At 51.3% G+C, this 12,912-nt stretch overlaps 1 protein-coding gene across 1 annotated transcript in view; it reads left to right on the top strand.

Moving 5' to 3' along the window:
• Window positions 1–12,598, top strand: part of NHERF2 (NHERF family PDZ scaffold protein 2) — a 33,477-nt gene extending 20,879 nt beyond the window's left edge. The window contains exons 4-7 of the mRNA XM_068908200.1: window positions 2,712–2,865; window positions 5,247–5,290; window positions 6,014–6,076; window positions 9,557–12,598. Coding sequence (XP_068764301.1) covers window positions 2,712–2,865; window positions 5,247–5,290; window positions 6,014–6,076; window positions 9,557–9,715 — 420 coding nt within the window. The 3' untranslated portion in view covers window positions 9,716–12,598. The remainder of the gene's footprint in view (window positions 1–2,711; window positions 2,866–5,246; window positions 5,291–6,013; window positions 6,077–9,556) is intronic.
• The last annotated feature ends 314 nt before the right edge of the window (window positions 12,599–12,912 follow it).

Here is a 12,912-nt window from a genome sequence, read left to right as displayed (position 1 = left end):
GCGGCGGGTACGTCTCCTTCCGAGGGCCGGCGCCCCGCCGCGGCACCGATTCCTGTTTTAACCCCTGGATCGCCCGGTCGATCCCCAGGGAAGAGGGGTGCTGCCTGGGGCTGCGCGTTGGCCCCCCTCGGGGAAGGCTGAATTCAAAACCCTTCTGCAGGCCCCCAACCGTGGCCATCACCTACCAGGTCAGGAGGCAAAAAGGGTTTTGGAGAGTCTGGGAGGAAAACGCTTAATGCTGGGAGCAGCAGGGGTGCAGGCGGCCGGGAGCCGGGGCGCCCGCCGCAGCGTCACGCCGCGGTGAGGCGTTTTGTTATTTATTTATCGGCCCTCGGCGGCGGGCTGGGCGCGCACAAAGAGGGAAGAGGTGAGCTGGAGAGCCGAGAAACCTGATCTCCCCCTCCGCGCTGGCTCTTTGGGGGCTCTGATAAATATTTGATGCCGCCCAGGTCTGCTGCGCTGGGAGCCTGGCGGCTGCCCGGCGGGGCAAGAGAGCAGCCCGGCTTCGCCTTGCAGGGCGCAGCGCAGCGGCCTCGGGCGCGCAGCGGCCCACCCGCCCGGGCCGAGGGCCAGGCGCGGGGCCTGGTGTGAGCTGAAAAGCGTTGGCGGCGTCTCGCTGGAGGCCGAGCGGGGTTAAAAGCCGGGTCGGCCCGCGGGAACCCTGGGGCCCCGCTGCCGGGGAGGCCAGGCTCAGGTCCGGGAGCCCGCGGGCGAGGGTGCTGGGTGCCGGCAGGTGCGAGACCTGGCTGCTTCCCTTTCCTCGCCAGCCCTGGCTGCAGCTGGCAGCCGTGCCCTGGCCCTCGAGGCCCTGCAGGACCTGCTTCTGCCTCAGGTTCGGTTGGCGGTGGGGGAAGATTGTGGGTTCAGGCACCCGAAACAGAGAGGAATCCAAGTTTGGGGCCGGCTCAGCTCTGGCTCTGCACAACTGCCCTGTCCTGTCCCTTCTCCTGGAGTTTCTCTAAACCCCCAAACAGCCTCAGCATGACCCAGGAGGCTTTTCGTTCCCAGTGTAAAACAGCTGGGACTTTGCAGGAAGAGGGTTCACAGCTGTACTGGGACCAGTTTAACCTAATATCCTGCTTCTTGCAGCGATCTGGAACTGGCTGTAACGTCCCCGAGTGCATGTTGCTGAGGCTAAAGCCGCGCTTACAGGAATCTTAGCTTCCTGGGGAGGCGTCGGGGGCTGCCCTCGTTCCCGGGCTCTGGCGCGTGCCCAGCCCCGGCTCGGGGTGCGATGCTCGCCCAGGCACCCGGCAGCCCCGCGCTTCAGCATCCCGGGCGCGGGAGTAAGGAGGTGCCTGTCTGCAGGAGGAGATGGGAGAGAAAATGCGTTAATGCTCGTGACCCCTGGACAGCCAGGGCCCTGCAGAAGAGCAGATGTGTCTGTGGAAAGTCTGCATGGTTATGTAATTATCCATGGCTTAAAAAAAACAAACAAAAACTGCCATCCAGTTATCATAACAAAGGCCTTTCTGTGCTGAACAGACTTCTGAAGTCTTTGATTTATTCTAGAAAGTCGCAGTAACAGAGTAGCTGTTTTTAAGAGGACTAGATTATTTCATTCCCGTGGTATTGGTGATACCCATGCAGTCAGCAGTACCTGGTGTTCTCCTGTTAAAGCTGCATTAGCACATCTGCTCTGCAGTTTAGCAGGCAGATGCCTTAAGTGCAAAATGCAAGACCAGCCGCAAACTGTGCTTTGAGCTTTACACGTGAATGAAAAGGGATCGAGCACTAAAAATGGTTTATTGAGTTGAACAAAAGCAGGCCCCGTAGCGATAAGCAGCGAGCAACTCGGCAGTATCAAGACCTTTTCATGTGGGACAATGGGTGTATTCATTCCCCAACCAAGAACAATGCCTAGAAATCACAATTGTTCCCTTTTTGTGTGTGGAACAATCAGGAGAATAATATCCCATTTGTTGGCAGGTTGCAAGTAGCATGCAATAAAGGAAAAAATTAATCAGTGCATCGAGTATTCTGACAGCAATGCTCCGCGCTGTGCTCGGCTGTATGGGACAGGAGGAAATTCTCGTTTTATTTTCACTAACGGACAAATTGCCATACGTTCATGTGAGGTTAAACCTGTCCTGGGGCAGCTATTGTGGAGCAGCTAACAGGCAGTTAGTTGTCACCCAGTTGCTTGTGCGCATGTTCACGTCCTGCAGCGAATCCGAGATACCTGGGGGCAAATCTAAGATCAATGCTGGAGTTTAAATCATTAAAGGGGGGGAACAGAGTGTTTCCATAGGAACTGGGTAGATAACATAATAGTCGAGACCGCAGGTTGTGATTTTCCGAGCAGCGTGTTCGGGATGTGGGGCGAAGGCAGAGGTTTGCAGTACCGCGCCAGAAAGCAGGAAAGATGCTCTCGCAGAGGCCTTCGGAGGGAAGGGCAGCTTGGTAGGAAGTCATGACCGGCCCGCGAGAAAAAAGGGCAAAGCCTGTAGGCGCCTTATCATCCCAAAGGAAATGAAGCAGCGTGACTCCCAGAGATGGCTCCTGGGGGAGGAAGCGGGAGCCCAGGCAGGCCGGTGAGGGAAGGGCCGCGGGCGGCCTGGGGGGATGCTGGGCAGCACGGCCCTTCGTCAAGGCATCCTCGCCCCTTGCCGTGCCCGTCGGTGGCGGCGCGCGACCCCGCTGTAGGGCTGCCGCTGCGTTTTCCGGGGCCAGGCGCGGGCGCGCTCGCCTCTGATGCCGTCGCTTTGCAGGTGAACGGGATAAACGTGGAAGGGCTGAGGCACTCGGAGGTCGTGTCTCACATCAAGTCCAGAGAGAACGAGGCCCGGCTCCTGGTGGTGGACCCCGAAACGGACGATTACTTCAAGAAGCTGGCGGTGACCCCCACCGAGGAGCACACCCAAGGTGAGACCTCGCGTCCGCCGAGCCACCGCGTGCCGTTCCCACGACGCCCTGTGACACTGGGTGGGATCGCAGAAGTGACTGAGAGTCATGTTTCCCTTCTGCCTCATCCCTCGGTAGTTTCCTGAGCACCACCCAGCTATTTATAAATAGCGAGAACGCTTCTTAATCTAGCCAAAAAGCAAACTGTTGTTTTTGCACCGTGAATAATTAACTTGTGGAACTTGCTGCCAGAAAATGGTTGAGACAAAAAGAGCGGTGGGATTTAGCGGGAGCTGGGTGCTGGGGTGAGCAATGAGCCCGCGGTACAAGCGTGGGACAGGCGCTCAGGCGAGAGCGGTCCGCGCGGCTCGAGCCGCGCTACCTTTGGTGAGGCAGAAGCCCGGCTGATGGCAGACTCCAGAGGCCTCTCCGTTTTCTGCTGCAGCATCCAGCACCCTTAGAGACAGACGGGGCGTCGGGTGTCCGCGTGGGTGGGCCTCACCCAGGAAGGCACCGGTGGTCAGGAGGCAGCCAGCCCGCTCATGGGAGAAGGCCATAAATCCTGCGCTCCTCTTCGCTCCTGCAAAGGAAGCCCGAGGGCGTGTAGAGCAACGCCAGCGCAAACACCACGTATGCGCAAAGGGGAAGGTTTCACGCGACGCTGATCACACGGAGAGCTGTCGCAGCAAGTGTTTTCCTTGCTGTTGAAACCTGGCAGCGAAAGCTGCCTGTCCACTCTGCAACCTGTTGTGCCGCAGCCGCCCGTACTGGGCGCGAGCGCCGCGTTCCCCCCAGCGCACACTTCCCTCCTGGCTGCCTGAATGGGGAGCTCTGTTTCTCGATACAGCTGTTCCTTATCTGATCTGAAATCTGGCTCGGGTGGTCGCTCGGCTTCGTCAGATGCTCAATGGAGAGATTTGTCCAAAAAAATGGGTCAAGCAGTTCTGAGAACTGCATGGGGCGAAAGTGGTGTCAGATGCTCCGAACTGGTTCGAGGAGGAGCTGGTGCGAGAGTTGTCTGTTGGCACAAACAATAATGGAGGCCTTGTTCTCCACTCGTGGAGACGTAGCCGGGGTCACTGACACACCAGTGATGTTCAGTTACACATTCAAGCGCTGTGCCTTGGTTTTGCAACTCCTTAACTGCATTGTTAGTGTGCCTTCTTGCCTTTTTCTTCAGAAATCGCTAAGAATTGGGTCTGCCTGGCAGATGATTGTGGACAGACCAGGCTCCAGAATCCCAACACCGAAATTGAGGCTTTCGCACCAACACGCATTCAAAAATTATGATTTTAAGTTACTTTTTTAAGTGCAAAGGTGCCCTGATTTGCAGTAGGAATCCCTACAGCTCACACTGATGCAGCCCTCCGACTCGGTCTTTAAGCAAGCCCAGAAACGTCTTAGATGACGTATTGAGACAATGGCTTTGGGGCTGTAAAATTAGCAACCCTGAGTTTCTGTAGTTGCAAGCTGCGCTTGGCACCAAGTGCTGCTCTTGCTTCACTGGATTTCATGTTACACAATGAAGTGCACGCACATCATTGTTTTCTGCTCATTTGCTGTAATATGGTGGCAATCTGAGGTCCCAGCTGAGACAGGTCTCGTACTGTTCTGCATGCCGGAGAGATGCACAAAATGAAGTCTTTGCCCCAAGAAGTATTCATTCTCGACAGATAATTCAGTTTTTAATCCTGTCACATGATTAGCACATCTGTTATACCAGTGTCTCATCTGTCCCAGGCTGCCTTTAGCAGTGACTTGGTAGTGGCGACTGGCAGCTCATCTGCATAACATTTGTCATTATATGGAATATTATTAGTGCAAATCATTGGCAGTGAGCAAAAAATAAAAAGTTGCAAAAATGCAGTTACGTGAAAAGCGGTCGATTTCCCACATGCTGTTGTGAAACCAGCAAGATGCTGATTTCAGCAAAGAATCTTGGATTGGTTTGTAAGACTTCTGATTAAATAGCTTGTTTTTCTTCTGAACAAAAAATACTTAATACTCAAAAAATATGGAAGTGCATTGTATTTAGCGCTTATAGAAGGAAGTTATTTGGTCCCTAGGGGGTTCATGGAAGGAATTTTCTTCTGATGAAAATGGGGTGAAATCGAGTGAAGTCAGGAGAACGTTAAAAAATTTGGTTTCCCGGAGGACAAGGAAATGGAGAGGCTTTTGCGGGGGCTTGGATGCAGCACAGACGGTAATCTTGCTGCAGCCCCGAGAGAAAAGCTGTGCTGGCTTTGCAGAGCGTGCGGGGGTGGGACCCTGTAACCGCTGCAGCGGGAAAGGCCTGCTCGCCTTTGCAAGGTGGGTGATGCTGAGGGAAGCTTGCCTTGCCCACGAGGCCAACAACCCCATCTGAGCGTATTTACCAAATATTTTCTTTGCACGGTCTGTAGGTGTGGTACCTCAGCCCATCACAAATGGATCTGCACAGACTCAGGTGAGTGTTTGCCTGCTCCAGTACGCTCTGATGGCTGGGATGACAGGGCAGCGTGCCCACTTATCTCGGTTTGGGAGAACATATGGAGTGGTCAAGGGGGACTAAGGGGGAGAGGCCAGGCTCCTGGGATGCCAGCTTTTCCTGAGTCTCGCACGTGATGGGGAGAAATATGAGCCTGTCGGGATGACTTGCCAGCCTGCAGAGTGGAGATGGAACCTCACAGCCTCCCAGAGGCTCATTTAGCTCAGCTTAACTGCTGCTGGCTAATTTTAATTGCTTCCTCCTGCAGTTTTAATTTAGGGGTTAAACAAGGCTGGTTTCAGCCCCATTTAATTGTTTTCCCCAGTGACAGAGAACATAAGTAGCTGCTAAGCGCTGGCAGAGCTGCAAGGCTGGGTTTTGCTCGGGGCGGGAGGATGGGGAGTTACGGAAAGCAGTGGCCCTTCTTCCACCGGGTTTGCAGGGAGAGAACTGCAGAGCTCCGGGCAGCTCTGAGGAGCGTGTGTGTGTGAACGCACAGGGTCACTTCCATTCAAAATCCTCCCTTTCAGGCTGTTTACGTAGCTGGCCTTGTCTCTGGAAAAACTAGGCGTTATTCTCTACCTGGCAGGGCTGGCTGTGATTTTCCTCGTGAGGCTGTAGCGTTTTTCTGCATAGCTTCCCCCCCCCACCACCCCCCTTCAGTCTTTGTGCAAACTGTATTAACATTTTACTATCCAATAGCTGAATGGAGGATCCACATCTTCATCTCACAGTGACCTTCAAAGCCCTGGGAAGGAATCAGAGGTAAAAAAAAACCCCAAATGTATCCCCTCCTCTTTTTACATACTTATATATGTACATGCCTTTGTGATATTGTGTAAAAATGCCTTTAAATGCATTTTCAGTTTCAGCTGCAGACTTAGGTACAGCTGTGCTCATCAAACAATCAAAATACAGAATTTCCTTTCATGTCTGGCACTGTAAATCTTCATGAAACGTCCCTGTGAGCTACTAGTGGCTGCTGGTTCCAGCTCAGAGGTGGTTGCGTTTCTGGGATGCATAAATAATTCCTTTAGGTAGTTTATTAAGGACTCGGGACCCTCCGGGCTGAAGTGTACTGCAGGAATACAAGTTGCTATCACAAAGACGTAAACACCGGGGAAGGGGCGATTATCTGTCGACTCCATCTGTAAACTGCCGCCCTCTAACCCGCATCTGAAATGTTTAGCAACCTTCAAATGTGAATTAAATACCATTATGTTCTGTTACTTCTCCTGGGCTTTCAGATGTGCGGAAGCTAAAACATGCAGCATTTGATTAAGCAAAGTTTAAAAAGACTGCTGAGCAGGTTTGAATTACTTGGCCTGTTTCTGTCTCTTGTGAGCGAACCTCTGGCTCTGCGAGCGAGAGTCCGAACTGCGCATTCTTTCCGCTCTTTGTCAGGGGGACAGAGGAGCTCGCTGGCTGCATGTGGCCTCTGCCAGCAGCAGCAGATGTCCTGTATTAATAGACAAATTTTGCAAGGGTTCAAATGCATGCGTCTTTTCCAAGTTAGACCCTGCCTCTAAGAGGACTTACGCATGCTCGTACCTTTGGGCACCGTGACCTCAGCGGGGATGGCGATAGCACTGCCTGAAACAGGAACAGAGGAAAATGTCAAGGCATAACTGCAGCAGTTAATTGGTGCCTTGTTAGAAGGTGACTCTTGCTCTAATAGCCTGAAACAAGGGGTGAGATGAAAGGATGCCTTGAAGTAGTTTTAGATCTGAAGTATAATTACACTGACAGAGCCTACAGGAAAAGAGCTGAAGGCTGTGAAGGGGGAAGGTTGTGAAAAGCGGAGCCGTGAGGTTCTGGCCTAAGACGCTATTAGGAACAAGGCAGCCTGGAGCATAAAGAAAGATATCACAATATTCAAAGTAGCTGCTCAGGATAGGAGGAGCTTGAATTTGGTGACCCAGAGGGTTGCTTCCAGATCTGTGGCTGTTTTTCTGCTAGAGAGCCGACTTTAACATTGCAGCGTATGCAGAACGAGCTTTGGGCTAGAGAACAGCCTGATCTCTCTATGCAAGATGAAGGACTTTACCAAAAGTAAACCCAAGGCATAAAAGTGATTAGATTTACTCGGTGTTATTAATTTAGCAGTTTTTTCTTAAAATAACGAGTAGGGGATTTTTAAGGTGCTCAAAAATTTGTCATGTTGAACCAGAAGCTCTGATAAAAACAGAAGAACGCCTCACTACAGGGCTAGGTTGTGTGAAGTATCTTGGGGGTTCTCACTGCTTGCTGTGTCCCCCGCGCTGGGTTATCTGGAAGGGGAAGTCTGATGTCCAGCCACCTCTGAAAAACCAGAAACTCTAAAACCTCTTGGGCTTGGAGACTGCAAGCACTAGCGGCCTCTGGGAACTGGGGCCAAATGTCTCCAGGCTAGCATCTCTGCTTCTATCTGGACATGAAATAATACATGTCCTGATTCTCAGTGATGGTGTTCAGTGAGAACTGGTGCTGGCTGCCCCGGGAAAATCAGGCCGTCTCTGTCCCGGTGCCTGAATGCACCAGTGACTCCCTTTGAGGCATGTCTGGGCCATTTGAGAGATCGTCCCACCTCTTTGCTAGAGATTAGTGTCCCTGGAGGAGGGTGGTGGAGGAGGTTTTCCGCTTCTCCACCACCACAACTTGTAGCTTGGCACGCTCCTTTAAACCACCACCAGTTTCAGTTTGCGTCAATAAACCAGAGCAAAGTCAGAGTTGGAGCCGTTATTTCAGGCCCCCCTTTTGGGAGCCTGGCCCACAGTTAGTGGGATGATTTGTTAAAGCGCTTGTTGGAGTTTCCTAGGCACTTTAGGCGAACAGTGCTAGGAGGCAGGCTTTCGAACTGTAGGTCCTGCTTCTGCCGCACGTTTGTCAGCTGTTTACGTTGAGCGTAGTGAGCGCAAAACGCTGCCTTTCAGCTCCCGCGCGAGCGAGGGCGCAGCCCGGGCAGACGCTCCCTGCCTCCGGCGCCCAGGCCTTCGCCGCGCCGAAGGCAGCGGCTGCGTTTAAGCGCTGATCTGTGACAAAGCCTCAGTACAGATGTGGTCACCGAAGCAGGAGCTGTAAACGATGCTGGCTGTTACAGAACGCGCCGCCGAAACCGATTCTGATGAAACAGGTCCAAGCAGAAAAGACGCTTCTCTATTCGGCAAGGCTGCACTGCGGGACGCGAGGGACCGTGCCACCCCAGTGAGGGATCTGTGTTCAGCGGGGACGCAAGGCAGTAACGTCTCGTCAGGAATCCTCCAGAAGACGCATGCTTATCTAGCAGAAAGTGTTTAAACCTGCATGTTAATTGTACCCTGAGGCCCTGGTGGCCAACTTCCACCTGCTACAGAAGCAAGAGGGCAGGACTGGTGTACAGGCAACTGGGATTTTGGGCACGTTGCAGCAGTGGCAACGACTTCAGAGAGGAAAGTTAATTCTCTTATCATAAGAGCACTTTTATTAGGCAGATGGAAAGATGCTGTTTTCAATACAATTCCCAAAGCAAATATTGCCTTGACTGGTATCTTGTGGCTGGGCATGGCTGTCGGGAAACGCCAGCTGGTGTTCCTGGCCACCCTGCGCTGGCACACGGCCAAATCCTGGCTTTGGTTAACCACTGGCGCTCTGGGAGCAAACCGGGGACTGGCTGGGCAGAGGCAGGGAGGGACCTGCTGTAACACCTACACTGCTTACTCTGGAAGGCACAGCCAGCTTGCTTCCTCCCGTCGATGCTTTCTGCCAACACCAGGGACTTATTTGTGTTTTTTCCCGAAGAAAAGCAGAGCAGTTTGTTTTCCCTTTAGCAACAGCTTCTGTATTTCTGCTTTTCCACTTCCAGTCATGGCAGCCACGCATTCTTCAGGGAGGGCAAAAACCCACCAAAAGTAATGTAGTAATTAACTCCATGGCCACACAGATACTGTTGCCGCCAGTTAAACCACCGACACGACACGGGGGAGGGACTTTTGACTTTCTGCTCCAAAAAATGAGCTCGCTTATCATGTATGCTCTGGGAAAGGCTTGCTTCCGGCTTCTCCGCAGGCTTAGGCGGGCTAAAACACTAAAGGACAACGTGACCTCACCTCCAGCCGCAGGGTGCACGCTCTGTCCAGAGGACAGGTTTCAGTGCACACGCGTGTCTGTAGGTACATGCTTCCCCCTGCACGGGGGACGCTGTCTCAGGCAGCCTCTTCCGCTGGCTCGCGTGTTGTGCAATGGGGAAACTGTTCATATCTGACATCTTCTCTCCCCCTCTCCACCCAGGATGGAGAATCTGAAAAGAAAGACCCGTTTGAGGAGAGTGGGCTGACCCTGAGCCCAACGGCTGCAGAGGCCAAGGAGAAGGTGCGCGCCAAGCGCGTGAAGAAGAGGGCTCCACAGATGGACTGGAACAAGAAACGAGAGATTTTCAGCAACTTCTGAGCCTTGCTAGTGGCTCCTTTCTTCCCTGTCTCCCTTCCCTGCACTTGGCTCTCCCTGGCCCGGACGTTTCTGAGGTGCCTAGGCCCTGTCTTCAGCGTCCATGTGAGATGCTCTGTGCTCTGCTCTTCACTGGTTGCTTTTATGAGGCGTATTTTAAAGTCCTTTTTTTTTTTTATTATTATTATTATTATTGTTACTCACCAGCGATTCTCCTAAGACGAATGTGACCAAAGCTCCTTTTCTTGCTTGCTCTGGCTGCCTGCAGTTCCCCATTCCTGCTGAGAAAGGACTGGAAGAATTTAACTCTTGTTTCTTACCTGCATAATTTAGGCTTGTATTACTTTTTATTTCATTTGGGATTTTTGTTTTGATTTTTTTTGAGTGTCCCAGACTGAGCCCCATGGGATGCTCTGTGCCCCTGTGCAAATGTCTTATGTCCTCGTGTCCCTCACCTTGGGCAAGGGGTCCAGAAAAAAGGTTGGGATGTAGGTGACAGCCCCCTCCCCTGCACCCAATCTGTAGCACTAGCTACTCACATCATGGGAAAACAGAGAGCGGCTGTAAATTGTTCTTGTTGGCTTTGCTATTGCTATTGAAATGAAAAAGGTTTTTTGTTGTTTTTTTTTTTTTTTAAATGAAGTCCCATATGTTTCTAGTTAGTGCAGGAACCTCCCTCCCCACCAGCGCCTTCTACTAAGGCAATAAAAGCCCCTTTTTCATCCCCTCCCCCTTCCCTCCAGACAGCTCCGCAGAGAAGAGATGGCAGGATTTAAAACCAAAACACAAACCCAACAGCCCAAATGCCACAGGCCTCATGATTTGCATAATCAAATGCAGCAATGACTGGCATGGGGAAGGGAAGGGAATGAGATGATGCCGTCCCCTGCTCAGGGTAGCAGCAAGTCTGTACTCCCAGCAGCACTTCAGCAGCGCAAGGATCTGTCTTGGCAGCCCGGCTCAGAAGGCCTTGCAAGAGGACAAAAGCCATGAGATGCTACAAACTCTGCTCTTCAGACAGACTTGAAAAGAGCACAAGCGAGCATCTGCCAGCAGCTAGGAAGGTGTGCCGTGGGGATCCAGCTCCAGCAGCAGGCTTGGCGCTCCACAACACGGGGCTCGGCCCCTCTGCGCGCGGCCGTCGTGTCCTGGAACAGAGTCCAGCTCCCACCTGCTTTGTTACTTCTGAGCTGGTATTTAAAACCTTCCTCTCTTCTGCTGCTCTCTCTCTCCATCCATGTTTCAGTCTCACTGTCTTCTCTCTGTCGTGTGGATGCAGGGGGAGGGAGGGGACACAGGCTTGTCCTCTGAAGCAGTGCATGCTGCTGCGGGGGGGGGGGGGTTGTCTTTGCAGGGCTGGCTGTGAAGCAGGCAGCAGTTTGATGTAGCAGGCAATTGCTTTGGCTTCCTGTGCCCTCCTTTGTAAACACCCTGCTCTCAGCATTAGAACCTTAAAAAAATGTATCTTTAAAGCATTACTGATTAAGCCAGTATAAGCTCTTTACTACTTTGGCGGTAAATGAGGGAAGACGACTAAGATGCTATAGAACACTAACAGTTTCCCGACAGAGGTGTTTTACTAGGGAAGGGTCCAGGCCACAATGGGCTGAAGGGTTCCTGTTCACTCTTACCAAGCTCTGGTAATTCCCCAAGCCCAGCTGTTGTGGCTGCCATGTATTTCAGATCAAATGTCAAAGCAGCCCTTGAATGGGACTGGGCAAGGTGGGACAGAGTCAAGTACAAAACACTTTCCCCTGCTAAATGCAAATGGCGGCAATAACATGGGAGCTGATGGCTATTTTGAATGAAACATGTGGCTCACACTGCCCTGTGTTACTCTCCAGAGCTGTTGCATTACAAATGAGTGGCCTTTGGTTTAGTCAAAGCACTAAGTTAAGGTTCTGTGTATGTGTCGTAACTAAAAGGTGCCTTATAACATTTACTGTTCTCCTCAGCAGCTGCTTCTGTCTTGGCACAGCATGAGGGGTGCTGAGAGGCAGCAGGGATGGCAGCAGTGGAGTCCGGGGCACTGGGCTTTGCTGGGGGGAGCACCTGATGCACGTGGCTGTTATCTAGCTGCTGACAGAACATGGAACCTGTCAGGGGCTGAAGGACACTTCTGTTATGAAAATGCAAAATGTTGAAAGGTTGAACAGGTTGAAAAGTGCTTTTTTTTTTTTTTTGGAGAGGAACCGGTGCAGGTGTTTGGCTATCAGTGATGAGACTGGGAGCAGGCTGATGGATCACATGTGGGGAGGTTTTCCTCCCCTCTGGGACTCTGATATTAACAAGATGCCTCTTCCCTACTACTACACATCAAAGACAATTAGCTCCTCTCTTTTTTTGGCCACACACACACGAAAAAAAGTGCTTCCAAAAGAAATCTGTAATCTACTGAAGAATCCCTACTTTTTCATGGTATGCATGTTACTTTCAGTGCCTGCATAGCCAAACCCCAGACAGTGTTACAGTCTGCGAAGGGCACAATGTTCCCCATTACGTTATGAAGCAATTGTCACAATCCATGATGTATGGTCAGAAAGCAAAGAAGTGTTTGTAAATACCACACTTCTCATACAAGACTGGACCAGTGTAGTGGAAGGGAGAAAAAGAAAATGTGATTTTTGAATGCAGATCAAAAGAAATCAGGTGTGCAAATATGTACTGGTAAGATTTTAAAATCTTAATCTCTGCTTAGTCCAAGGAAACTGCTCCTGGTTAAAGCACTTATATTTCTGACACCTTGTAGCTTGGTAGTAATTATTCAGTTCCTGTACATTTAACTTGGAAAAAAGAAATCAATAAAGTGTAAGGCTGTTAGCTGCATTGTGAAAACATAATGTACACTGTAATGTCAGTAATAAACTTTGGTTTTGCCATGTACAACTTATTTGCTCATTCTTGATCTGTTTGGTAGGCAACTTCAGAGTGGAATTACATCCTTCTTTAGTGCATCATGAACTTTACTTCCTCCCTTGCCTGTTTAGAGAGTAGCTGAAATTAGCCCTTTGAAGCTCTACAGTGAAGTCAGCACTGCCCTTTCTTTGAAGAACAAAAAAACAAGCATTGCTGGTGTCCCTTCTGTCAGCTTCTAAGGTATGTGTTAGCCTGGATCCTGTAGCTACTGTAATCCCTCCTAGCACACACAAAACCAATGTGTAAGAGTCTTGCTTTCTCTTTGGGGGTGACGGATAGTTTTT

The sequence above is a fragment of the Struthio camelus genome, chromosome 15, assembly GCF_040807025.1.
Source record: "Struthio camelus isolate bStrCam1 chromosome 15, bStrCam1.hap1, whole genome shotgun sequence".
NCBI classification, from domain to species: domain Eukaryota; kingdom Metazoa; phylum Chordata; class Aves; order Struthioniformes; family Struthionidae; genus Struthio; species Struthio camelus.
This window is presented reverse-complemented; position numbering and strand designations above follow the sequence as displayed.